This window comes from Felis catus, chromosome D3, assembly GCF_018350175.1.
Source record: "Felis catus isolate Fca126 chromosome D3, F.catus_Fca126_mat1.0, whole genome shotgun sequence".
Taxonomy (NCBI): Eukaryota; Metazoa; Chordata; class Mammalia; order Carnivora; family Felidae; genus Felis; species Felis catus.
In genome coordinates this window covers 29,851,264-29,877,704 of record NC_058379.1, presented here as the reverse complement: position 1 = coordinate 29,877,704, position 26,441 = coordinate 29,851,264, and the positions used below count along the sequence as shown (strand labels likewise).

The following is a 26,441-nucleotide window of genomic DNA, read 5'->3' as shown; positions in this document are numbered from 1 at the left end:
GTTGACCCTCCCTGCACTGGGCATCCTAAGGGCCCTCTCTTGATCTCTACACTTGTCCCAGACAGACCTACACTTGGGTGTTTGAACACAGGGGGCTGCAGCCTCCTCGGGCATCCCCAGCAGGGGCAAGGTTCTGGGGTAGCTCCTGCAGGCCCTACCCCAAATCCTGCTTCACCCTCCTCCTCAGAGCTGGCATTCCCTCCAGTTCTGGGTCTTATTTCTCATTTAATGGTTCAAAAAAAGTAAGGAAGGAAGGAAAGAGGGAAGGGAGGGAGGGAGGAGAGAGAGAGAAAAAGAAAGAATGAAAGGAAGAAAGAAAAGGAAGAAGAAAGAGAAAAAGAGAAAGAAGGAAAGAAGGAAAGAAAGAAAGAAAGAAAGAAAGAAAGAAAGAAAGAAATGAAAGGAAGAAAGAAAAGAAAGAAAGAAAGAAAGAAAGAAAGAAAGAAAGAAAGAAAGAAAGAAAGAAAGAAAGAAAGAAAGAAAGGAAAGAAAGAAAAGAAAGAGAAAGAAGGAAGGAAGGAAGGGAAGAAAGGAAGGAAGGAAGGAAGGAAGGAAGGAAGGAAGGAAGGAAGGAACAAACGAGTGAACTTAGGAAGGAAATAAGGAAGGAAAGGCTACAGCCAGCTGTCTCTCATGGCCACCCTTTGATATTTGAGGACTGAACAATGAGACTGATTGCGGCTAGGAAATCTGAACCCATCTTAGTTAGAAGGAAAGAATGTCCTTGTGGCTGGCTGTTCTAAAAATATAGCTGTGCCCACATCTGGAGGGGAGGGATGGGAGGTGGGGGGTGGGGGTGGGGGTGGGGGTGGTGGTCAGGCTAGAGTCTGAAGAACCCATGCCTGAATTTCTTGGTGAAGAGATGACCCCTCCCATTAGGGTCCATGGAAGAGGGAGAGGGGAGGGCACCAAAGTGCTCCAATCCCCTGTGGCCTGGCCACCTGCCACAGTGTGGGGATGTGGGAACTGAACAGGCAGCTCATCCCTTCCTGGGTCCACGCTTACCCCTTCACCTGAGCCCTCCCCCAACCTCAGCTGCGCAGAGGGGACATGCAGGGGCCTGGCTAATGCTTCTTTACCCACCCCTGCCTGACCTGGGCCCAACACATCACCTAGCCACAGGCTTCCGACCCGGGGCGGGGAGGGGAGGATTTTCTGTCTGGAGTTCATGACGTTGGGTGGTATTTGTCAGTTTTATGAATTTATTGTTTGAGTTCTCTTTCTAAGTAAATGTGCCCTTTTGTACTGAATCTTGCAATTTTAGCTTTGCATTTGTTTTGTTAAAGCCCCCCCCCACCACCACCACCCCCATAGCTCTTGTAAGCAAAGGGCAAGGAGGCAGGGAGTTCTGGTGGCATAGACAGGGGGGGACAGACACGTGGCTCTTGTCCCTGCCTGCTGTTATGAGCATTCCCTCCCTGAGGGTGGGCCAGCACCTGTCATGGGGAGCACCTGCCCTGGATGTGTGTGAGCAGGGATGTTTGGCAGGGATGTCGGTGGGGGCAAGCCAGGTGGGACGTGGCCAAACCTTAGCCCTTCGAGCCTCTACTTCCACCTGCCCAGAGCTCTGAGCCACTGGTCCTGGGCAGGGGCTCCCACAGTGGCTGTAGAGTCGGGGTGTTTTTTGTTTTTGTTTTTGTTTTTTACCATGTCTTGAGGTTCTCCTGTCTCTGTGACCTGGCATCCCTGGCCCTGCCATTTGGCTGACTCTGCCAAGTAGATAATCTGCTTCCCCCAAAACACTGCCCACAGTGCTGAGCCTGAAAATAGCTGAGGCCGGGGGAAAGGGAGGCCTGGCCAGATGCTCTGGGACTCTGAATGGCTGGCCGGAGGTGGCTTTGACATTCCTGTAGTGGCCACAGAAGGAAGTGGGAATTAAGGGCAATTGCTGAGGATCAAGACAGCTGGGCACAAGCTCAGGCTGGCCTGGCAGCTGAGGCTGGGAAGGGCCCAGCTCATTCAGCCATTGAGGGTCAGAAACAGTGAAACTGAGGCCCAGGCAAAGAGCCAGGCACCCAAGCTGCCTGGGGGGGCATCACTGAAGGAGGAGAGTCTTATTATGGAGACACTTCCAGAAGCCCAGAGGCAGCAAAGAGCTTTTGCCTCCAAACTATGGCTGGAGAAGTGTCTGAGGCTGCACGACACTGGCTGGTTGGTGGCCCCCGCCACAGGCACCTGCAGGTGATGCCCCTCACTCCTTGTAGTGACAGCCCCCCGTGCCCCAACAATAGGCTGGGGGCAGCTCACCGCTTCCCCAACAGCCCCTTCCATCACCCTTCCTGGTGGCCAAGCCAGCACCAGTACCTTAGTGTCTTGGTACCTCTCTAGCTGAGTGCCCTCAAGTAGGTTACTCAATCTCTCTGAGCATCTCTAAGTTACTTCACTCTGTAATAGTAATCTAGTTTGCAAGGTGGAGGTGCAATATTGTGATTTTTTTAAATCTAATCTCCTTTGAATTTTTTAAAAAAAAGTTTATCTATTTTGAGAGAGAGAGAGAGAGAGAGAGAGAATAAGCAGGGGAGGAGCAGAGAGGCGGGGGGGGGGGGGGGGGGACAGAGGATCCGAAGCAGGCTTTCTGCTGACAGCAGAGAGCCCCATGCAGGACTCGAACTCACGAACCGTGAGATCATGACCTGAGCCAAAGTCAGACACTTAACTGACTGAGCCACCCTAGTGCCCCAATATTTTTAATGTTTATTTATTTATTGAGAGAGACAGACAGAGAGAGAAACAGAGATAGCATGAGCAGGGGAGGGTTAGAAAGAGAGATAAAGGGAGAGAGAATCCCAAGCAGGCTTTGTGCAGAGCCCGATGCAGGGCTCCATCTCACGATAGTGAGATCAGGACCTGAGCCTAAATCAAGAGTTGAATGCTTAACCAGCTGAGCCACCCAGACACCTGTGATATTGTGGTTTATAAGAAATAGATTTGGTTATTCAGATGACCAAAATATATTTCTCAGGTATGGGAGACCAGCCCATTTCACAGACAGGGATGCAGAGGCCCAGGGCGGGGGCCGGGCAGGGTCAGGTCTCAGTGCCAGCCCCAAGGCTGCAGATCCAGCCCTGGAGAGAAGGTTTCCACCTTCTTGAGGCTCAAAGATCACCAAGGACTTCTGGTGACTGGTGCCAGAGCAGACACCAGGGACAGAGAGTGTGGTGAAGCATGTCTGTGGGCATGAGGAGCACCATAGGTGGCAAAGTGCTGGGAGCACCAAGTTGGGTGGCCAGGGCAGGGCTTCCCTGAGGCGGTCATGGCTCACAGCACCCCAAATTCAACCTGTCCCAAACCAGCGGGCAGTCTCCCTCAGAAACCTGGCTCTCCCCTGCATCTCACCCTTCTCCCAATTGCTAAGGCTTGTGGCTTCTACTTCCTTGACCCACTCACTCCGTCACATCCCTGCCACTGCCATCCTCCTCCACTCAGATGACTGCTTCTATTCCTGTCTCCTTCCTCCAGAGAGCTGTCATCCGATTGTAACCTCACCACCATGCTGAAAACTCTCTGAGGGCTCCTCATTGCCTTGGGACAAAGACCACAGCCTACACAGCCCTGCTAAGCCTCCAACTGCACACAGCTCCTCCTTGCCATGCTTTCTGCTTCTCTCTGCACCCCCACCATGGCACCTCAGGACCTTTGTACAGGCTGTTTCCCCTTGGGGCATGGCTAATGCTACTCATCCTCTGTCTCAGACCTCCTTGTCCTTCCCTATCCCCCCTCCCCACCCGAGAGACCTGCTAATTCCTGGAGAGCCTGGAATCTGCTATCAAGCTCAGAGGACCAGGCCCAAGCCTGACACAGCCCACCTGGACAGTCTGTCATTCTTGCACTCCAGCCATGAGCAGCTGCTGCCAAGTAGGTTCTAGACTCAGTGCTAAAAATACTCCATGACCCAGACAGGAAGGGCCATCGGGGACACAGCTGTTCCTGGGAAGGGCTGGCTGGGGCTGTGGTAGAGGCCTTCCCACTGCAGTTTGGGGTCCATGTTCCAGAAGCGGGTGGGAACTGAGCTCACAGACCCCGAGCAAAAGCCCCCAACAAAGGAGGCTCAGGGTCACTATGGGGTGGCCTTGTATTGTCAAAAGGAAAACACAGCTGCCTCCAACATGTACACAAACACCTTGTTTCTCATTCTTTGGGTTTGTTACCACAGGCAAGTGTTGGCTTTGGAATAAACTACATTTAAAAATTAGGTAGGGGTGCCTGGGTGGCGTAGTCGGTTAAGCGTCCGACTTCAGCCAGGTCACGATCTCGCGGTCCGTGAGTTCGAGCCCCGCGTCAGGCTCGGGGCTGATGGCTCAGAGCCTGGAGCCTGTTTCCGATTCTGTGTCTCCCTCTCTCTCTGCCCCTCCCCTGTTCATGCTCTGTCTCTCTCTGTCCCAAAAATAAATAAACGTTGAAAAAAAAATTAATAAAAAAAAAAAAAGAAAAAAATTAGGTATATGGGGCCTTAGGTGAGCCTAGGTAGGTGAGCTCTGGTCCCCTCAGGGAGGGCTTCCTGGAGTAGGGAGCATTTCTACCACTTTCATCTAAGCTGGTAGGGAGGAAAATGAATGAATGGATGAACCAGAGATCTGAGGCAGTCCTTGGAAGAGAGAAGCCGAAGCCCAAATAAGAGGTGGCAGCAGCAGTGGTGGTGAGGTGTGTTGCAGAGATGAAAAGGGACTGGATGGGATGTCTGGGTGGCTCAGTCCGTTGAGTGTCCAACCAGCTCAGGTCACAATCTCATGGTTTGTCAGTTCGAGCCCCACATCACGCTTGCTGCTATCAGCACAGAGCCTGCTTCAGATCCTCTGTCCCACCCCTCTTTGTTCCCTCTCCAGAAATAAACATTAAAAAAAGGCAGGGGGACTGGAGAATTCCATGGGAGCCTCAAGTTCCAAGTGGGCTGGGGAAGGTGGGGCTTGGATGACCCCAGGTTTCTGGATTGTCACTGGGGCTGATGATGGGGCCTCCTAGCATGTGAGGCCTGTAAGGAGGAAGGCAGGCTTGGTGGGCATGAAGGGGGTACTGTCCTGTTTGTGGGCACTAAGAGCCTAGACAGGAGATTCTGGGGTCCTCTGGGTGCCCCCAGATCTGGGGATGCTGGAGTTCCTTGCTCTGCAGCAGGCAGGGTTGCAAGGCCAGAGAGACAACTTGAGGAGCAGTGTTCACTGTCACCTTGCCCAGGGACCACAGGCCCTCCTTCAGCTACATCCTTTGCCCAGAAGAGAGGGTGGGCCCAGCTGGCCCTACTGCTTGGGACAGGAAGCTAAATAGACGTTGGCATCCAGCACACAGCCTGCCTACATCTTTAGGCCCCTGGGACCATGTGATGCCCAGGACTTCTCTCCAAAACTAACTGTCTTCAGGTACCTGAGTCAGAGGAGAAATGGGCCTGCCCTGGACCTGAGACTGGACAGGAAAAGCCTGGACTGGTGATGGAGGTCTGCCCCAGGCCCTGCTGTGCCTCCTACTAGGCCTCAGTTTCCCCAGGGTTCTGAGGAGGGAGCATCTGCAGTAAAGTCCAGCCACTGTTCCTGTGACTGTCCCTCCAGCTGGCAACCCCCACCTACCCTGGGCTCCCAGCCTCCCGGGAATGTGCTTCTGGTCCCCAAACCAGGCGCCTGCCTTATCAGCCCCAATCAGAGGGGAGACAGACACCCCTCCCCTCCTCCACCCTCCGCTCCACAATTGATAGCCCCTCCTACTAGCCTCGGCCTGACCCTGAGTGGAGGGCCCCTGCTAAGTGCCTGGAGGCAGGAACACCTCCCCTTCCCCATGCTGACAAGAAACCTGACCTCCCTGGATGGCTCTTTTGTGCCTGGCAGGCACCAGCCCTGGCATTTGAGGTCCTGCATTCCCACCAGCTGCCACACCTCCCCCCTAACCCTCCACCAGGATAGAATCTACTCTGCTGGGCCCACCGCAGACATGACCTTGGCCTGTTTTGCTGGAAAATGGAGGCTGCCCAAGGGGGACTGTTCCCACCACCAACCTCTCAGCACCTTGGTCCAATTCCTGCTGTATCAGGCCAGACCTATTCTCACCCCTAAGCCAAATGCACATCCCCCTTCGGTGCTCCCAGCCTCTCCCTCCCCTCCCAGCAGCTCCATGAGCTACTCACTAGGGAATCCCTCTGAGCGTCCTCATTTTCTTGGGATCCACCTGAAATAACTTTATCAACTGGTTATCCCCCTTTCCAGTCTCCTCTGGGGGACCTCAGGGCCCTGTCCAGGGCATTCCTCATCTTCCACACTTACGTCCACACCTGAGCTCCCATATTGGTAAGGGCACATCTGTCTGGGCACCTTCCTCTCCCTCCTACCTTCTATTATCCTGATTACAGAGACACTGGCAGGGCTGCAACCCTCTGTTCCCAGGCCATGTCTCTGTGAGCTTCTGTCTTGCTCCTGATGCCCTTTCCTGGCTCAACTCCTGGAAGACCCCTCCCAGCCTCCCCTGGCCTCCCTGACCAGGTCTGCCTTCTCTGATTGTTGAAGGCTGAGCTGCCCAGGCCTCACCTCTTCTCTTCTCCATTTAGCCTTGCCCCTTGGACGCTTCACGCAGGCCCAAAGCTACAAATGCCACAGGTCTACGGTTGACTGACATCCACAATTGGACTGCCTGCCCAACCTCTCCCTGAACACCATACTTGGATTTCTCCAGGCAGATATCACACAAATACCCTAAACTCAACAAGGCCAGAACAGTACTCCATCTGCCCGCCTTTTCCCCAAGTGTTCTTCATATCTGTAAAGGCCACCACCATCCATCTTCCCGGTGGCACAGACCTCTAAATCACCATTGATTCCTCCCTCACAGCTCTGTCCAATCCGTGGACAAAACCACCTCTCACCCCAGCCTCACACTCCAGGCTCCATGCTGCCCAAGTCACTACTGTGCCTTGCAGCCTCCCCCTGCTCACAGATTCCTCTGACAGTCTGTTGTGCTTGCAGAAGCCACAGGGACCTTTTTTAAGTGACAATCAAGTGTCACTTCCTCACAGAGACTTCCCCGGCTTACTGCCCGACCCTCTACTCTTGGCGTTATTTGCGTCATTTCCTGGTCCTGTGAACACTAGCTCTCATATTCGCACAGGTCTATGCCTGCCTGTCTTCTCGGCTACACCATAAGGGATAGCATCCTTTATTGACTGCTGTATCTCCTGAATTCAGAAAAGCACCTGGCACATAGTCCGTGTTCAGTAAACAGTTGACTTAATGAGTGCATAAATGGAGTTCCTCTTTTCCATCAAAATGATGAGGACCTCTCCAGCTTGTCCACTCGTTCTGGCCCGTGTGGGCACCCTGGCGTCCCTGGGGGAGACCTCCCACAGGAGTCGGCGTGGGGTCCAATGGACTGAGGCGGGGTCGGAGAGTGGACGTGGTGCTGAGCACCTCCTTTGTTGTAGGCTAGGTGGCACTGTCTCTGGCTCTCAATGGGGGAGACAGACAGGACCGAGTCTCCCCCAGCCCTAGGTGTACTCACAGAGCCCGGGAACCAGACACGTATTTATCCCGGCTTGCCCACGCTCCAGCGTGACCCCGCCCCTTCCGGTCTCGCTGTTCCTCGGTCCTGTCTTTTTTCCACTCGCGGAGTAATTTCAGTCCCGCCCCCAACACGTCCTTGCTATTGGTTCTCCTTAGATTGACGCCAAGCGACCAGTTCCTCATTGGCTACACGTTCTCCCGCGCCGCCACTACAGCCACCACAACAACCGCCACGTGCTCAACCGTGGGGCCTGCTCACTGGCCCCGAGTTCCGACCCGCCCACTCTCCTGTCCCGCCCTCGTCTTCCAGCTTCCTCCTCCTATTGGTTACTGGGCCCAGGGACCCGCCCCCTACTCTGGGCGCACTGCGCTCCCCGACATGGATTGGCCGAAGTCGGGGAGTGAGGCGGGATTGGGAGGCGGGTTAAAGAGCGCGCAGCAGGTTGGGCCACGAGTGTCAAAGAAGGTTCAATGGCGTGGCAGGGACTGGCGGCCGAGTTCCTGCAGGTGCCAGCGGTGACGCGGACCTACACCGCGGCCTGTGTCCTTACCACCGCAGCTGTGGTAAGCTGGCCGGGCGGGTGGGATCGGTTCCCTGGCTGCAGCCCGGGAGGGGTGTAGCCATGGTTACCGCTAGATTCCCCGGGGTCGCACCTGACGCGCCCCTGGTTCCGCAGCAACTGGAGCTCCTCAGCCCCTTCCAGCTCTATTTCAACCCGCACCTCGTGTTCCGGAAGTTTCAGGTGAGGCCACCCGCCCCTTGCACCTAACAGCCGGGCCCTGCCTGCCCCGCGCCTGACCGCCCACCTACCCCCTATCCTCGTAGGTCTGGAGGCTCGTCACCAACTTCCTCTTCTTTGGGCCCCTGGGATTCAGCTTCTTCTTCAACATGCTCTTCGTGTATCCTGCGCCGAGCGGACGTAGGCGTAGGGTGGTGGGCGGCCCGCCAGGCTGGGGAGCGGCCCAGCGGGGTTGGGGGAGGCCCGGAATGGCCAGGAGCAGGGAAACCAAGGCTCCTCCCGGTGGCATTTCCTTTACGGACGCTGCAGGTTTCGCTACTGCCGCATGCTGGAGGAGGGCTCCTTCCGTGGCCGCACGGCCGACTTCGTCTTCATGTTTCTCTTCGGGGGCATCCTCATGACCGTATCCTTCCCAGGCTCTGAAACCTTAGGCGATGCGCCTCTGGGTCCAGCCTCTGTAGGCCCTGGGGCCCGACATGAGCGCCTGGGCCCAAGGGGGACAGAGTCGTTCACTCCAGTTTAGGGTGAATCTAGCATACGTCATCTGCTCAGCCCCGGGCTACTAGCTCTTCAGTGCTGTACGCAAAGTATCACAGGGTGATGTGGAGAGCCAGGTAGGGTGCTTGCAGGCTGAGCCCCGAATGCCAGTAGCCAGAAGAAACTGGGGCAATGAAGGGCAGTGTTTGGAGGCTGGGGCCAGGTGGAGAAGCAGAGCAGATCACGTTGGCCTGAAGGCCACAGTGTGGCTTTGATTGAAGGGTCCATCACTAGAAGTGAGGAGGGAAGGAAAACTGGGGAGGAGTCCAGGGGTTTAGGCAGTCAGAGGGGTCCTGGGCAGGGGCTCTGAGGCCTGCACAAGGAGAAGTCCTCCCAGCACCTTGACTCTGGCTCAGCTGCTGGGGCTCCTGGGCAGCCTGTTCTTCTTGGGCCAGGCCCTCACTGTCATGCTGGTGTATGTCTGGAGTCGCCGCAACCCCAGAGTGAGGGTCAACTTCTTTGGCCTCCTCACCTTCCAGGCACCATTCCTGCCCTGGGCACTCATGGGTTTCTCACTGCTGCTGGGCAACTCAATCCTTGTCGACCTGCTGGGTGAGCCTGCCTGCGCATCCAGCCCTGACCCCCCAGAAACAGGCTGTCTGGTACCTGATGACCTTTGGGAGGGCTCCCAGGCTGGTTGCTGTACCAGAGCACAGCACCCACCTGGAATGGACCTCTCACCTGTCTTCCCACCCCCACTTCCTGCCCTGCCAGCTCCTCTGTTCTTCTGGCCCCTTGAATAAGCCAGCCAGATACCTGCTTCACATCTTTAGGCCTGATGTACTGATGCTTGTGGGGGTCCTGACCAGGGTGGGGTTGGGTAAGTCAAGATTCCAACCTTCGCTCCTGTTCCTCCCATGTTCTCAGCCCATCCCCTCTCCAAGTCCTGCCCACTTCTGGGCCAGGTAAGCCAATCCTTCAGGGTCAACCCTGGCCCCACCCTGGGCTGGTAGTCTGTGCAAGATGTTGTGTACTCTGGGGCCTCAGGTTACTTGGCCTGGCTGGCCTCCAGAGCTGTGCGTGGAGTCAGGGAGCAGGTTGTGCTGGCTCCAGACTCGGGACTGTGAAGGGTGGCCTCAGCAGTCCTTTGCTCTCCTACAGGGATTGCTGTGGGCCACATTTACTACTTCCTAGAGGATGTTTTCCCCAACCAGCCTGGAGGCAAGAGGTTGCTGCTGACCCCCAGTTTCCTGTAAGTGCTAGAGATGACAGTTATCCCCCTACACTCCCTCAAGATGGCTCCTGACCCCACTGGGGACCCCTGCTGGCCTCAGCTCAGTGTGGGCCCCTCCCTACAGGAAGCTGCTACTGGATGCCCGAGAGGAGGACCCCAATTACCTGCCCCTCCCGGAGGAGCAGCCAGGACCCCTGCAGCAATGACCCTACCCAGGGCCAGGGCCAGCCCAAGAAGCCCGTTTTCCTGGTCTCTGACAGACCTCCCTCCCACCCCTAACTCCCGCTTTCAGGAGAGCAACCTGTCCTGCAGACTGGGCCTGTGCCCAGGGCCCACCCAAATAAACAGGATGACCTGCACCTCTTCGTCCACAGCACTGGCTCCCTGCCTCAGCTGGCCACACCTTTCCATGCTGCTGGCCCTGACATACAGCCACTAAGCCTGGCCTGCCCTCTCAGACCAGAAGGGAGGCCCAGAGTGGGTCAAGAACCTGCCCATAGTTGCCTAGCAGCAGTGAACTAGCAGATGGCACACTCCGGGTTTTCACTCTAGCTTTGCCAGTGCCTTGCTGGAGCCTTGGGCAAATCCCACCTGCACCAGATCTCTGCTCCCTGCCATGCAGCAAGGGAGCTGGTCAGATCTCACTGGCTGGGGCCAGGACAAGGATGTCCCTGTTGTGCCAAGCCCAGTCTGTAGGGGCTCCTGCCCATGGTGCCCTCAGGCTGATGCCTCACTGTCCCTCATCAGCAACCAAGTGGACCTTTGCCCACTTTCCGGCTGAGCAGTTAATGGACTTGGCCAAGGCTCCATGAGGTCAGGTGCAGAGGAGGGCCAGGACTGGGTCCTCTACCCTTTCTGCAACCCCAAAGCTTTGAGAAATTTTCACCATAGCAGAGCCTTGCAAAGTTCTCTCCCTGATGTTTTTAGCTAAGGACCATGGAAACCTTATCTGATCGCACAGCTCACTTTTCTCTTTGGTAAAGCAGCCATCAGGCAACCTGGCCAACTTTCCTCATCACCCTAGACCAGTCCAAATTACAATTTATTCCTGGATGATTGGCAGCAATAGGGGCTCCTCCAGCCATAGGTCGTCATGTTCGTGGGTGACACAAGTATTCACCATGGGAGTCTAACCTTAATTTGGTAATGAAATCTTGCGGAGTAGCAGTGTAGCAGCATGGGCTGGCAATGCTCAGAGTGAGGGCTCAGCCCCTGGGCTGCCCTCTAGTTGTAGGGCCTCATGGACGAAGCAAACCCTTTAGCAATGGAGCCCACTTATTTCCAAGACCAGTGGAGCCTGGGCCTGGAATCCTGCTCTTTGTTCAAGGCCTTCCAGTGAAGCCCAGGTGTCCCCTTGCTGTGGGGCTCCAGCAAGTTCCACTCCTGGATGAAGGGCAGGGGGCTTGAGTACAAACTCCCCGGGAGCCAGGAGCCGTCACGTCCCAGGACATGACCACAGGACCCCAAGCCCAGAGGGCTAGGTGCGTCTACCCCTAAATCCTGGCAGTCAAGACCTCAATTCCTACTCAGAGCTCTGCCCTTGCCCAGGGTGGGGTTCAAGTTGGGAGCCAGGTGCCATCACACTCCTGCCATGCTGCTGGAGGGCAGAGTAGCCCTGACATGGCAGGGAAGACCTGCCAGCAAGTGAAGGAGGCAGCCCAGTGCTTAGATCTGGGTCCGTTACCTTTGTTAAGAATGTAGCTGTGCGCCCAAGTCATCAAGCAGCACTCACTCAGTGAGGAGACCCACATATACCACCCTCATGGAGCCCACGTCCCTTCTGTAGAGTGAGGACACTTCCACATTACACAAGAATGCAGAGGGGACACACAGCTCACTGGGGGCGGATCTGAGAAGAGGCCCAGAGCTTGCCTCCTTCTCAACACATAGCACCCACGGCCAGCACTGGGCAGGCATGCTGCTCCGTGTGCCTTACTTCTCATAACCGACCTGGGAGAGAGGAGCTGGCCTGGGTGGAGTCACCAGCTGGGGGCAGAGCTGGGCCCCAACCACCTGTTGCACATGCACCGCTGCAAGGTGTGGCAAGAGCGGTGCACGCCCGCTGGAGCCTGAACAGCCAGGCATGGGCCCTTGGGCACCCAAGCTGGTAATGCCCCTGCAGCAACCACAAAGGACGGGGCTGCTGTAAGGGACTCCAGAGAAGCAATGCTCCTGGCCAGGGGTGGCACAATAGCCCAGACGTGCAGAGCCCAAGGATGGCAGGAAAGCCTGTAGCTCCTTCACAAGGCCAAGCAAAGGGGGTGGGGTGGGGCCATCACTGAAAGGTAAGTGGGCCCCCCTACCCTGAGCCTCATGACCTCACTTGTCATGTCCATCAGCTGGAGGGCCTGAGGAAAAGCAAGACTGTGCTATGGTTGGCCTTGGATAGAAACTTAGCCCCAACCTGCCCACCTGGGACTCTGAGGCAGAGAAGGCTAAGAGGCCTGGCATGCCAGCCTTGGTCCCACACCACCCCAGCCAAGTCCTTCTCCTCGTCCCCTTTCTTATTTTTATGCTACCACTTTAAAAAAATGGAACATGACCTGTTGTCTTTTATTTAAAAAGTGTTGCTAGCCCTGCCTGGGGCTCCTATACAAAAACAAAACATAACCCAAAACGAGGCCTCTTTCTGACCAGAGACTTGGATGGGGACTGGGCTCAACAAATGGAATGTGCCCAGGGGAGGGTGACCAGAAGCCCTCCCCACACCCCATGTTCCTCAGGATGGCCCCGGCCTGCCCCTTTGCCTCCCTCCTTGCCAGAAGATGAAGGAGAGGCGGTCCGATCTTCTCAATGCTCCGTGGGAGCCATGCGCAGACGGGCTGGTTACCAAGCTGGGGCAGTGTTGGCAAGACGCCTCATACGCCTGCAGGAGGAGAGGAGGTGATGACCCGGAGCCAGCTTCCAGCCCTGGGTGGCTGCCCTCCCCTAGGGATCTCTAGCACAGCCAAGGGAGTGGGGATGGAAACAGGATACAAAAGGTGGGATCCCCAGCCCCTCCCTCGGCCAGAGCCTGTCCCCTGCTTGACGCCCTGACAATGCCCTCTCTCCTGCCTGCTCATGTCTTGCCTATGTCTCCAGGGTTCTAGACACATAGGTCTGGGCTTGTGGTCAGATCCAACCTGAGGGCTTAACTTTTGTTCCCTGAAGGAAAACCCACCTGGGGTCTAGATTGGGACTCATCACCCAGGGCCTGCCTCTGGCCATGCAGGTACCTTCCCAGAACCAGGGTCCCTCCCCTGCCTGCAAGACAGTGGCTGTGTGCAGAGCAAGCTGCAAGGGGCCTGAAGGGGGAGGGGTACCTTGTGTTCCTGTCCTGGTCTCGGATCTTCTTTTCCATCTCAGCGTCTGTCAGAGTCTCCAGCAGTGGGCACCATTGGTCAGCATCGCCTGTGTTCCGGATGGCAATCTCCACCGTGGGTAGGGGGTTCTCACTGTGGGCCGGGGATGAGGAATGGGGGTTGTAACTGTTAGTTCACAGAGCAGCAACCAGAAAGGCCCCCAGAGACCAGTGTCCACCCCCCTGCCAGAACACCGGAGCCAGGGCATAGCAAGGAAGGCCCAAGCCTTTCCTGCTTCCTCTTCTGTCTCCTCCCTGCTGGGCCATTTCCATGCCCAGCTCCTCAGAACAAGAGTGGTGTGGTCAACACCCACCATCCGAACCTCAAGGCAGAATCACTGGAGACGCCAGGTCCCCCATAACAATAGCTTCTCTTCAAAGCACGCTCAAACAGGCCCTTTGCTGTCGCCTAGGTGTCTCTGGTCTGTAAAGGAGTGGGGGTTCCCTGCAGAGGTGGTTCTGCATGACAGTATTGCTGGGAAGGTAGGGGAGGGCAGTCTGCCCCGCTCAGTGCCTGGGGCTTGGATCCACCGGCCTTGATGCCTCATCAATGAAGGCCACTGGGCCAGCCTGCTCCTGAATATTCCATACATTTGCCCCTCAGTGCACTTTACTGACCCAACTAAATCCAGATAGCTGGGCCTGGAACCCTTGTCCCCTGACCACTACACTCCATGGCCCCTCAGTGACCACCCCAAAGGCCATCTATGCACCTATGCACCCTCTTGCCAAGGACACACAGCAGTAGGGGTGAGGGAGACACACGCAGAAGCACAAGAGAAGGGAGGACACAGCTGAGGTGTTGCCTCTCTGGGCCTTGATTTCCAAGCCTGTGTGACAGGAGGCTGAAGAGGCAAGGATACTTCAGAGCTGACCGCTCAAACTCCTGGCCCAGGAGATAAGTCTCAGACTGTGGCCCTAACAGTGAATCTCTTCCACCCCCTTCCCTTTCCTCACCAGGCCCTTTCTCTCTCTTCCAGCCGGGCAGCCTGCACCTGTCTCTCAAGGCCCAGCACCCCCAGAAGGCTGACCCTGCTCCACTGCAGCCCTATCAAGTGTCTGCCCACCTCAGCCTGGAGCCCTGCACAGCACAGTTCCCTCTGAGAAGAGTGAAGGCAGGCAGGGCCCAGGGGAGGCAGGGGAGGACACGGACAGAATAAAAGAGGATGGACCCCTGATCTGTGGCCTTGCTTCTGGTACCTCATTTGGAAAATAGGAACAATTACAGGGCTGTGAGGGCTCTTCAGAGGATTACTATTATTTAAAACAGCCAACATATGTCCACTGAGGGGGCTCCCTAGGTGCCAGGAGCCTTGTCACACAGTCTCCCTGGAACTTGTGCCCAAGGTTGTGTGAGTGGCCAGCTAGAGAGAGATGTCCACCCAGGCCTGACAGGAGGCTGTGCCCCTCACACTGCCAGCTGGCACACAGCAGCTGAGGGCCTGTTCTGGCTTCCCTTGTGTGCTAGTGTTCTCATCCTGATTCTCAAGGACTGGGAGCAGACAGGGCCCAGCCTAGTGCATGCACTAAGGCTGTCACCACAACCCAGAACTGCCCCTAGCTCCCCTGCAGAAGCAGGGCTCACTTCTTCCTGCTGAGCTAGGTCCCCAAAGCCCAAGCTTGTGCTGGTGACTCAGAGGCTAGTGACAAGAGCAGCACCAGCCCCCACCCGTGGTACCCTGGGGCCAACTCTCCTCAGCAGCTCCTTAGAGCTCTTCTCCAGCCAGTGTGGTGGTTTGGCAATCCTGAACCACCCAGCCACAGACCCAAACATCATTCCTCACCTCAAGGGCTCCCAGCCACCTTCCTTGGGAGGGCAGACATGAAAGGCGCCAAGCCCACGCTGAGGGAAGCAAAACATGTTTTCCTCTTAATTTAAACAAGGGCTTGTGAGTAGGTCCTGGAGGCCCCTTTGTTTACCTTCCCTTGGCTCTGGGAAGATTCCACTCCAGTGGGTTTGTTCTAAAATAAGAACTGCTCAATCCAACCATGTAAGAATGGGCCGAGAGCCAGCAGGGCTCTCGGGTTTGGGACAAACACACAGGCAGGGGTCACCTTGCCTCCCCCTCCTTTGAGGGGATTCTGCATCATGGACTTCAAGGCTACCTGTGATCCCAGATGTTCCTACCACCCTGCAGAGTCCAGGTGGGGACACAGAGCCCAGGAATGGGAGGGCTGTGGCGGAGATGTCAGAGGGCCCAGGGCCGTAGCTTGTAGGGTATCTCAGTATGGGCTCACTTTTATGCCCTCACATGATACAAAATGCCAGCCAAGAACCACTGCTCTACTCACTTTACAAATGAGAAGGACAGAGCCTTCAAGGGAAATGACCTACCTGCCCATGGCCACTCCACTGGGAGGAGGGGGAGAGAGAACTCAACAGCACCCTCCTCTTTATGGCCAACTGGCTTTTGACAAGGGTACCAAAGTCCGTACAATGGGGAAAGACCAGTCTTTCCAACAAATGAGCACTGGGACAAGATGACCTTGGATTAGGCAGAGGTTCTGTAGGTATCATATTAAAAAGCACAGGCAGGGGGTGCCTGGCTGGCTCAGTCGGGACAGCATAGGACTCTTGATGTCAGGGTTGTTGAGTTCGAGCCCCACCCTGGGTGTAGAAATGACTTAAAAATAAAATCTTAAAAAAAAAATTTTTTTTTTTAAAGCACAGGCAACCGAAGAAAAAATAAAGTGGACTACACCAAAATTTAAAGCTTCTGTGCTTCAAGGGACACTGTCATGAAAGTGAAAAGACAAGCTACAATGTGGTAGAAAGTATTTGTAAACCGTACCTCTGATAAGGAACTTATACCTACAATATGTAAAGAACACTTACAACTCAATAATAAAAATACAAATAGCCCAATTAAAAACTGAGGAACCTGAGCAGCTATTTTTCTAAAGATGATATACAAATGCCCAAAGGCACCTGAGAAGACGCTCCATCATCATTTGTCAGTGGGGAAATGCAAATCACGACCCCAATGAGATGCCACTCCCTCCCCCTCCCCCACTAGGATGGCAAGAATCAAAAAGTCAGGTTAACAGGGGTGCCTGGGTGGTTCAGTCGGTTAAGCGTCCAACTTCAGCTCAGGTCATGATCTCATGCTTCATGGGTTTGAGCCCCACGTCAGGCTCTGTGCTGACAGCTCTGCTTTGGATTCTGTGTCTCCCTCTCTCTCTGCCCCTCCCCTGCTTGCGCACGCGCACTCTCTCTCAAAAGTAAATAAACATTTAAAAAAATTAAAAAAAAAAAAGGTAACAAATGTTGGCGAGGATGTGGAGAAATGAGAAAGAAGCCTGACTCTACTGGTGCAAAAGTAAAATGGTGGGCTGCTTTGGAAAGCAGTCTGGCAGGAACTCAAAATGCTACACACAGCTACCACGTGATCCAGCAATTCCTCTCCTATGATCTACCTAAGAAAACTGAAAATGGATGTTTAAACAAACACTTGGACATGAATGCTCACAGCAGTGCCACTCTCCACAGCCCAGAAGTGTCAACCACCCGACTGTCCGTCAACCCATGACTGGGTAAACACAATATGGCACATGTGTGTGACGGCACTGTACTCCGCCATAAACAGGAATGAAGCTCCCATACAGGCTGCCACACAGAAATAATGATACTAAGAAATGAGCCACAAAAGAGCATGTATTACATGATTCGATTTATACAGAGTATCCACAACAGGCAAGTTGACAGCAAGTAGATTAGTAGTTGCCCAGGGCTGGGAGACTTGAGGGGCACAGCAGCAGCTGCTAAAGGGTGTGAAGCTTCCTTTGGGGTGATGGAAATGTTGTAAAATTGTCATGGTGTGATGGCACCACTCTGTGGATGCTGAAAACCAAGGAACGGCACACTCTAGATGGGTGAACTGTACAGTATTTGCATTATAGCTCAATGCAGCTGTTATAAAAACAGACAAGCAAGCAAGCAAACCCTGCTGCCGTCAAGAGGGCAGAGTTCCAGGAGTAACCTCTGTGGCTCATGGTCAACCAGTCCAAAATGACCCTGGTGTCTCCCAACCCTGATATGTGCCAGTGACACTGTCTCCCTGTCCCCCACCTATCCCAGCCACCAGGCTCTCTGACCCTCTGCCCATCTCCAGCTTCCTCCCAGTCAGCACCCTGCTCGGCCACCTCACCCCAGGTTCTATGCCGCCTACCCGTGGCTCCCCTCCTCGCGCCTGCAGCCTCCAGTGCACTCTGCTAGACAAGTACTGTTTCTTCTCTGTGTCCCCAGCCTCAGGCACAGGGCTGGCCTGCAGGAGGTGCCAGTAAGTCTACTGATGCAACTTTCCAACCAGGTAGCAGCTCACAGGTTTGGGTCAATGTCTGACACTCCCACATGTTTTGCTCAGCCCAGGCCCTTCCCCTGGCAGAGCTCTGTCCCCCTCCTGTCACTCACTGTCACTCTGGGTCAGCTCTGTCCTCTAGAAGCTTGGGGCCCCCAATCTGTTTGTCACATGCGTGTCCCCCCAGGCTTGCCCACATCAGGCCTGCCTGTCCCACTGCTGAAAGGAAGCAGCCTGCCTTCACTCCCCTGACTAGTTTGTGGGCATTCTGCCCCCACCCCCACCCCCCACAAATGTCCTATGACCAGCAGCACGCCCTGCTCCACCATGGACACAACACCACCATCACCAAGCACTGCAGCCAGACACTGGGCTAGGTCTGGTGAGGGGGAGACAGACAGGACTGGCCTGCAGGGATTCAGAGCATCTACAACATGGGATGACAGAGGCCCAAAATTTAAAGTCCCTTTTAAGGAGTCATGTGACTCAGCAGGTGTCAAGTCTTGTGTGCAGTAGAGATCAGGTGGGGGCTCCTGGTCTGGCTCTCCATGGACCAAGTGGCCCCTGGCCGTGGGGACATGGCAGCCCACTCTACCTCCCCCAGGCAGTAACCCAGAGAGAAGGGCTGCCACTGGTCTCCCCAGGGAGAGTTAAGAGAGCTCCCAAGGGATGGTGTGGTGCTGTGGTAAGAATGTGGGTCAGGGTCAGGAGACATAAGTTCCAATCCCCTTGCCTGCTTGCCTTAGAAGGCCATAGTTCTGTCCCCTGGATGATGGAGTCCACAATAAGCCAGCCTCTGACCCTAACCTCCCCTTCCGGTCTTGCAAGCTCTATCCACAGCATCCAGCTGCCCAGACCACACACAGCACACACAATGGGCCAGACCTAGCCTGAGGAGCTCGAGGCCTGGTCAGCTGGGAAAACACAAACAGCTGTCCCGATGCAAAAGAGGCACTGGGCTGCCTCCCAGATCCCAGGCAGGCTGTGCCCCTCCAACCTGGCTGGCCTGGGCTGCTGTGGAGGGGATGTGTGCTCACCCTGGTCCCCAGTAAGCCGCCCTGCCTTCAATCCCAAGGACGTGAAACCTGCACACTCAGCACTACAGACTGCAGCAGGATAGAGGTCTGTGACGCTCCCTGTCCACCAAATGGAATTCATTAACTGGCTCCTGAGATGGGGTGGGGGGGATCTGCTGTAAGTCCTAATCTACCACCACCAGAGTTCCCAGGGGGTACTACTCTGGAGCTATCCGGCACACTGCTGACAGCCTGAAGCTTGACAAGAGTTTTAGGAGGACACTCGGGTCACCCAGGGGTCAGAACAGGAGGGATGCTGCCACATGTGCCAACACCCTCAGGGTCCTGCAGCAGGAATACTCCCTACTCCACACACACCATCTGCCAGTCAGAACATGGATTCAGGCTCAACCAGCATCTGAGGGCTCAGGTACCTGGGGTACTCACTCTCATGACCTGTACAACATCACCACTTCCCACCTCCAGGAGCATTCCAGGGAGCGGGGCCACCCCAGGCAGGTCTTCATGCCTGTCGGCCTTGGCTCAAATACAACATGAACGGACGTGCACAGCCACACCTCCAGCAGGGCTCTCAAGGACCCAGACACTACATCACGTCTCACTGACACCTCCTCCCAGGGCCTGGGCTCTGTCTGTGAAGCAGGACTACCTGGTTGGTAGGGCCACTGGGAGGTTCCGGGAAGGTGACATATGTGACATCTCAGACCAGATGCCTGGAGCATGGGCGGTGCTTGGATCCCCACAGAACCCAGTGGTTTCCCAGGGCCGGGACCTCAAGCCCTGAGGGTGTATGGTCATTCCTTCTCTCTTGCTCAGATTTACAGGAAGCAGCAAGAAAGCAGTCTCCTGGGATTTCTGGGAAAACCAGCTGAGACACAAACATACGCACGAGCTCCATTAACTGTCCTATCTTTGCAAAAAGACCTTCGTACTTGCTCCTCATGTGCCATTTTAAGCTGCGGTCCTTGAGTAATGATCGCCAAATGTAGACGATGACAGTTTGATGAGCGGAATAAATTCTAACATCCTGTTTTGATGCAGGGATACTCAGCGCCACCCCCAGACTGTACTTTCCCAAGAGGAAAAGGAGCACAGGGAACAGGGCCAGTTATGGTGGAACAGTCCTGAGGCGGGCAAGCTCTACTGTCAGTTCACGTCCACCGCCCCCCACCTCCTACTAGGCCCACACTTTGCACTGTGGGGCCACCACCAATAGGAAGGCCATGTCTGCCTCTCTGGGAGCCCCTGTCCCCTGGTCCACCCACAGGATACCGGTCTGGAATGTTCTGTTTATACTCCCACCTTCACAGGCAGCCTGGATGTGGCTCTTTATCTTCCGCGGCACCCTATATAGGGGTCCAGTCCAAATGGGTGCTCACCAACAAGTCTCTGACTGGCAAGATGCAACAGTAAAAAAGAAAACTGCTGGAGGTCTCCTGACTCTTACAAGCTGGGGAGGGCTGTTTGGAGCAGCTCTTGTTTGAGACAGAAGGCAAGTCCATCAGATGACAAACCCTGGGGTGGGTGACCCAACCCTGAGAGAGGGAAAAGTCTGGGAGAATACAGAGGTGGCGGCAGGGTGGAGGTGTGGAGGGGTTTTCGGCAACAGAGGATGGTCCCAGGCAGGGGGTGGGGGTGCTGGAGGATGGAGGGGCCAGATAAACCACCTCCTCAGAGTCACCCCCACCATGATAAGGGTGGGGAGCCCTACCACTGAGACACAGGAGGCGGGAGGAACAAGCCAACAAGTTGCCGCTGAGCTGGCTGCGGCTGCCCATGGCCAGACCGTTTTTCTGGGCTCCAGACAGACCCGAAGGCTGTCATGTCCCACACACAGGGAGACGTCTTTTCCCCAAAACAGGTTTACAAAGGAGGGCGGGGCTTGTCTGGGATCCTACCTGAAGGCATAGGTCTTCTGATGCCAGCTCAGCTGTCCCCGAATGCTGTACGCGATGGTGGTGACAAACTCCCCGCCCAGCCCCAGCTCTGAGCACAGCTTCAGGGCAAATTTCTCTGGTGAGTTCTCCTTCTCTGACATGTCCCACTCAAACTGGTCCACCAGCGAAATGTTTCCCACGTGGATATTCAGCTGGGACAAGAACCAAAGAACACAAGTTAAAGGAGTCAGAACCGTACCCTACCTGGAGAGGCCTCAAGGAAATGAGACAGCCCACTAGGGAGCCACCAGGCCGGGCTGGACCCTGCCCACAACTTACTAGCTGAGAACTGGGGCTGGCCCTTGTCCTTCTGGCCGCAGGTCCCCATCCAGAAATTGGAGATGACACCACGCACCTCCTGGGGCTGCCACAAGGGGCTCTGGCTCAAGGCCTGGCACAGCTACCCATCTCACATTAGATGCACACCCCACCTGAATAGCCCACAAGGTACAGGCAAAGCCTGGGTGGGCAGCAGAGGCCCACAGCCAACTCTGCCCACCACGCACCCAGCAGATATCCTGCTGACATGTAAACTACAGCCAGAAGAGGGTCCAGGCCCCGCCTGTGCAGCACCCAGACCAAGACAGAACCTAGCCTGTGACCCAGGGCTCCCCACTTACACCTGCACTCAGAATCACCATCTTTACTCCTCACCCCACAGATGAGCAGGCCTGCTCTGAAACAGGGCATCACTGAGACACACAGGAAGGACTCTTGAGGGTCTGGCTGTGTCCTGGGGCACTGTATCCACGAGACTCCTCCTACTGGGACCACCCCTCACTGCTCTCCAGGTGAGCAGTACTGCTCATTCTACTGCTCAGTAGTACTCCAGGCCACAGTACTGCTCATTCACCCTACTGTCCCTGAGTGCTCAGCTCTTCAAGACAAAGATCAGGGTGGCCACTGCTCAGGGCCCACAGCCACTGGGGCCTTTCCACTGCCTTCAAAGAAGCATGGGACCCCACTCCCTGTCCCCATTCATGAAGCTCTGCACCTCTGGGCCCTGTATACCACCTTCCACTCACTGCCAATGAGCCTGGGTCCTTTCCCATTTCTGTGTTCTGCTCATGCTAGGCAATGAATGATGGTTTACAGAATGGAGCTGGAAGAGCTGTCCCTTCCCCTCACAGGAAACGAATGCCCACTGAGCCCCAAGGGCACGCTAGGACCAGAAAGACATGATGCAGCAGTCAGCCCACAGAAAAACATCAAAAAGAAACAAACAGGACCAACAGGTGTAGCCATCCACACCCAGGCCCGGCAAGCCCTGCCCCAGGTGCCATACCTGGCATGCCTGGTGCCATATCTTAGCCACCATGTGGACTGGGTTGCCTGTCCCCTGCCAACTGGTCATTAATGCTTGTGTCTATTAAAAAAATACAGATTGTGTGCTTATCACGGAGAGGCACAGGGAATGCAATGGTGGGTATGACAGACAAAAAACCATCTTCGTGGAGGATGTTCCAGCTGGGGAGAGACACCTAAGCAAGTTAAATATGTGAATGCATGGTATATGTCACACATCACCAAGTCCTAAGAAGAAAATGAAGGGAGGAACAGAAAGTACAGAGGTGGCCACGTTAGCCAGGAGGCCCAAGAAGGCCTCCTGGGGGAGGCAGCATTTTAAGAAGAACTGCATGGGCAGAGAGAGCAGGGCATGTGGCTCCTCGGAGAGAAGGGTCCTGAGCAAAGTTGGGCCTGAGGCCGTCCTAAGGCCTCCAGCTTCTAGAGAGGGATCTGGAAGCCCTGTTTGGAGCACAGAAGAGACACTGGCTGCCACTGAGACCCTTACTGGAGGTAGCCATCTAGCTGTAGGGATGGTAGGGTGGTGAGGACAGGAGCGGCTGGACCCTGAGGAGGTGCAGAGATGAGACAGGGCCAGGACTCCTGAGTAGGCATGCAGCACAGGGGCCAGGCTCCCCAGCCACAACCCGTATCACCACACACACCTTCACAGAAGTCTGCCAGCCCCGTAGAGCCTGACAGCTAGACTTAGGAGAAGCACTGAGTCCCCCCCAAACCCTTGAAGCTGAAGAGAGCCAACCTGGGCCAGGTGCCCCCATAAAGGCAGCCAGGTCTGAGCTATAGTCCCAGAGACCCCAAGAACATCTATTAAGTGGCCACTCCATGCTAAGGCACAGCTCTGTGAAGAGAGACACTCCTCAGATGCCATCATGGCAAAGATTCCTGTCCTCCACCATGTCCCAGGAGCCATACAAGGAAGAATATCCTCAAAGAAGTACCCAGCTCTCCTTGAGTCCTCTTGACCAAAACCTTGGGTGTGACCTTCAGTTTCCTCACTTACAAGATGGGTGGTGTCCCCTAGGTCACAATGCCCATGAGGGCTCTGACCTGATAAACACGGCACTGTCCCACGGCAGCAAAGCTTCCCTGGGCCAGCCGTGTCAGACTTTGGTGCCAGCGAGACCTCACGCCAGAACCAGGCAGGGAACCCAACCTGGGGGTGGTCTCCCAAAGTCTACCTACCAGCTGACACCGTCCCACGGTGGGGATTACAGGTGGGATGGAAGGCTTAAAGGGGCCAACAGCTGACAAGTGTCTAGTCACCAAGAAAGCCTCTGGTCAGGAGAGATGGTGGCAACCCCAGACAGGTTTTCAACTGCCTGACCACTTTCTGTATGGCTGCTTGGAAGCCCTGTCAGAATTAAAAAAAAGAAAAGAAAAGAAAAGAAAAGAAAAGAAAAGAAAAGAAAAGGAAAGGAAAGGAAAGGAAAGGAAAGGAAAGGAAAGGAAAGGAAAGGAAAGGAAAGGAAAGGAAAGGAAAAGAAAGGAAAGGAAAGAAGGAAAGGAAAGAAGGAAAGGAAAGAAGGAAAGGAAAAGGAAAGGAAAAGGAAAGGAAAAGGAAAAGGAAAGGAAAAGGAAAGGAAAAAAGAAAAGAAAAGAAAAGAAAAGAAAAGAAAAGAAAAGAAAAGAAAAGAAAAGAAAAGAAAAGAAAAGAAAAGAAAAAGAAAAAGAAAAATTCTGAGAAAAATGTCAGGGATGCTAACTGGTCAGTCTCATGAGGACCCTGCCTGTGGCCAACCCCATCCATTTGGAAGCATGTTGGTGGGTGTGGCTAACCCCATAAGACCACATCCCCACCACAGTTAACATGACAAAGACACAGCACAGAGCAGAGTTCTCAGGGCCATCCTTTAGAGGGGACAGGCTATGCATGAGAAAGCAGGTAAGGCTCCCATTGCCCTCCACTTGTCTCCTATGAAGTTCCCCTTCTTTCTCAATTATGCCTTTTATCTTTTTTTGTTTTTTAATGTTTATTTTTGAGAGAGAGAGAGAGAGAGAGAGAGAGAGAGAGAGCGCACGCATAGGCATGCAAGCAGGGAAGGGGCAGAGCGCAGGGGGCGGGTGGACTGAGGATCTGAAATGGGCTCCAAGCTGACAGCATCGAGCCCTATGCAGGGCTCGAACTCACAAACACCAAGATCATGACCGGAGCTGAAGTCAGAAATTCAGCTGACTGAGACACCCAGATGCCCCATGCCCTTTTCCTGTTAGTTGGCCATAATATGAAACTAAAATGGGTTAAGAAAAACAGATTTGTATTTCTCTCAAATTAACTAGTGGGGCACCTGGCTGGCTCAGTCAGTACAGCATGAGACTCTTGATCTTCAGGTCACAAGTTCAAGCTCCACGGAACAAAGGAAGGAAGGAAGGAAGGAAAAGGAAGGGAGGAAGGCAGGAAGGGAGGGAGGAAGGAAGGAAGGAAAAGGAAGGAAGGGAAAGGAAGGAAGGAAGAGAGAAGAAGGAAGGAAGGAAGGAAGGAAGGAAGGAAGGAAGGAAGGAAGGAAGGAAATTAACTAGTAAGGAGACTGAATGAATAAACAAAATCTTCCCCACAAAGAAAAGTCCTGGACCTGATGGCTTCACTGGTGAATTCTACCAAGCACCGAGAGAAGAACCAACACCAATCCTTTTCGAACTCTGCCAAAAAACTGAAGAGGAGGGAACACTTCATAATTCACCGCCCTGGTATCAAAGCCAAATACTACAAAAAAAGGAAAACTATAGACCAATATTCCTTATGAACACTGATCTAAAAATCTGCAAAACACTAGCAAACTGAATTCAGTGGCATATTAAAAGAATTATATACCATGACCAAGTGGGATTTATTTTAGCAATGCAAAAATAGTTCAATACAAAAATTTATCAATGTAATAAACCATATTAACAGATTGAAAAACAAAAATCACATCATCATCTCAATGCAGAAAAAGCATTTGGCAAAATTCAACATCCTTTTGTGATAAAAACAGTCAACAACGACAAAAAGAAAGAAACTACTTCAACCTAATAAATCCATATATAAAAAACCGACAGTGAACATTATACTCAATAGTGAAAGCTGAAACATTTTCCTCTAAAATCAGGAACTAGCCAAGGATGCCTGCTCTTGCCACTTCTATTCAACACAGTACTGGAATTTCTAGCCAGAGAAATTAGGTAAGAAAAAGAAATAAAAGGTATCCAAATTGGAAAAGAAGAAGTAAAGTTATCTCTACTCACAGATGATATAACCTTATACATAGAAAACCCTGAAGATTACACAAAAAAACTGTTAGAATGAATAAGTTCAGCAAAGCAGCAAGATACAAAGTCAACACACAATCAGCTGTGTTTCTATACACTAACAATAAAAAATGTGAAAAAAAATTTAAGAAAACAATTTCATTTGGGGCGCCTGGGTGGTACAGTCGGTTAAGCGTCCGGCCCTTGATCTTGGCTTAGGTCATGATCTCATGGTTCCTGAGTTCAAGCCCCAAATCGGGCTCTGCACTGACAGTGCGGAGCCTGCTTGGGATTGTGTCTCTCCTTCTCCCTGCCCCTCCTGGGCTTGTGCATGTGTGCACATGCTCTCTCTCTCAAAATAAACCAAGATAAATGAACAAAATAATTTTTAAGGGGCGCCTGGGTGGCTCAGTCGGTTCAGTGTCTGACTTCAGCTCAGGTCATGATATCACGGTTCATGAGTTCAAGCCCTGCATCGGGCTCTGTGCTGACAGCTCAGGGCCTGGAGCCTGCTTTAGATGCTGTGTCTCCCTCTCTCGCTGCTCCTCCCCTGCTCACACTCTGTCTCTCTCTCAAAAATAAATAAAGATTAAAAAAATATATTTTTTAATTTTTTAAAAATTTAATTTATAATAGCATTAAAAAGAATAAAATACTTACAAATTAACCAAAGAGGTGAAAAATTTGTACAATGAAAACTATAAAACACTGCTCAAAGAAATTAAAGAAATAATACTACAAAATATTATTATTATATTGTATTATTATTATTATGTAGTATTACCTTTTTAAGTTTATTTACTTTGAGAGAAGAGAGAGAGTGAGAGCACGGGGGAGGGGCAGAGAGAGAGGGAAAGAGAGAGAGGGAAAGAGAGAGAGGGAAAGAGAGAGAGAATCCCAAGCAGGCTCTGTCTACACTGTTAGCATGAAGCCCAAGATGTGGCTCAAACTCACCAACTATGAGATCATGACTGAGCCGAAATCAAGAGTCAGACACTTAACTGACTGAGCCACCCAGGTGCCCCAAGACTAAGTATTATTTAGATGCCAAGACTATCCAAAAAAATTTACAAATTCATTGTAATCCTTATCAAAATCTCAACAATGTTTCTTGCAGAAATAGAATAAAAATCTATCCTAAACTTAAATAGAATCTGAACAGTCAAAACAATCTTGAAAGGGGTGCCTGGGTGGCTCAGTCAGTTAAGTGTCTGACTTGACTCGTGGTTCGTGGGTTCGAACCATTTCAGAACTTTTTGCAAAGCTACAGTAATCAACACAGTGTGGTACTGACATAAAAAGACATATAGACCAATAGAATAGAAAGCTCAGAAATAAACTCTCAAAAATACAGGCATATAATTTCTGACAAGGGT

At 53.5% G+C, this 26,441-nt stretch overlaps 2 protein-coding genes across 9 annotated transcripts in view; one reads left to right on the top strand and one right to left on the bottom strand.

The window, feature by feature from the left end:
* The first annotated feature begins 7,854 nt into the window (after positions 1–7,854).
* DERL3 (derlin 3) lies at positions 7,855–16,140 on the top strand. Of its 5 annotated transcripts, XM_045041114.1 has the most exons (9): positions 7,866–8,036; positions 8,150–8,215; positions 8,299–8,372; positions 8,522–8,615; positions 9,106–9,301; positions 9,851–9,941; positions 10,048–12,806; positions 13,074–13,343; positions 14,244–14,441. In XM_045041114.1, the coding sequence occupies exons 1-7, from the start codon at positions 7,944–7,946 to the stop codon at positions 10,127–10,129; spliced, it is 696 nt and encodes a 231-aa protein (XP_044897049.1). In that variant the 5' UTR covers positions 7,866–7,943; the 3' UTR covers positions 10,130–12,806; positions 13,074–13,343; positions 14,244–14,441. The 5 variants fall into 5 exon arrangements, with proteins under 5 accessions (XP_044897048.1, XP_019670508.1, XP_006938805.1 ...); XM_045041113.1 differs by lacking the exons at positions 10,048–12,806; positions 13,074–13,343 and adding an exon at positions 15,930–16,140 and having other exon boundaries at positions 7,855–8,036; positions 14,244–14,378; XM_045041115.1 differs by lacking the exon at positions 13,074–13,343.
* The window catches only part of SMARCB1 (SWI/SNF related, matrix associated, actin dependent regulator of chromatin, subfamily b, member 1), a 34,103-nt gene continuing 20,117 nt past the window's right edge, over positions 12,456–26,441 (bottom strand). For all 4 annotated transcript variants that reach the window (XM_003994981.6, XM_003994980.6, XM_023241717.2 and 1 more), the window contains exons 7-9: positions 20,497–20,687; positions 13,226–13,357; positions 12,456–12,789 (exon numbers count right to left, since the gene is read on the bottom strand). In XM_003994981.6, coding sequence (XP_003995030.1) covers positions 12,750–12,789; positions 13,226–13,357; positions 20,497–20,687 — 363 coding nt within the window. In that variant the 3' untranslated portion in view covers positions 12,456–12,749. The remainder of the gene's footprint in view (positions 12,790–13,225; positions 13,358–20,496; positions 20,688–26,441) is intronic.

Excerpts from the sequence above, each read along its gene's own strand:
- DERL3 (XM_045041113.1), top strand. The coding sequence starts at position 7,944 with ATGGCGTGGCAGGGACTGGCGGCCGAGTTCCTGCAGGTGCCAGCGGTG. Across the intron at positions 8,037-8,149 it reads TCCTTACCACCGCAGCTGTG|CAACTGGAGCTCCTCAGCCC; the intron begins GTAAGCTGGCCG and ends CTGGTTCCGCAG. Across the intron at positions 8,216-8,298 it reads TCGTGTTCCGGAAGTTTCAG|GTCTGGAGGCTCGTCACCAA; the intron begins GTGAGGCCACCC and ends CTATCCTCGTAG.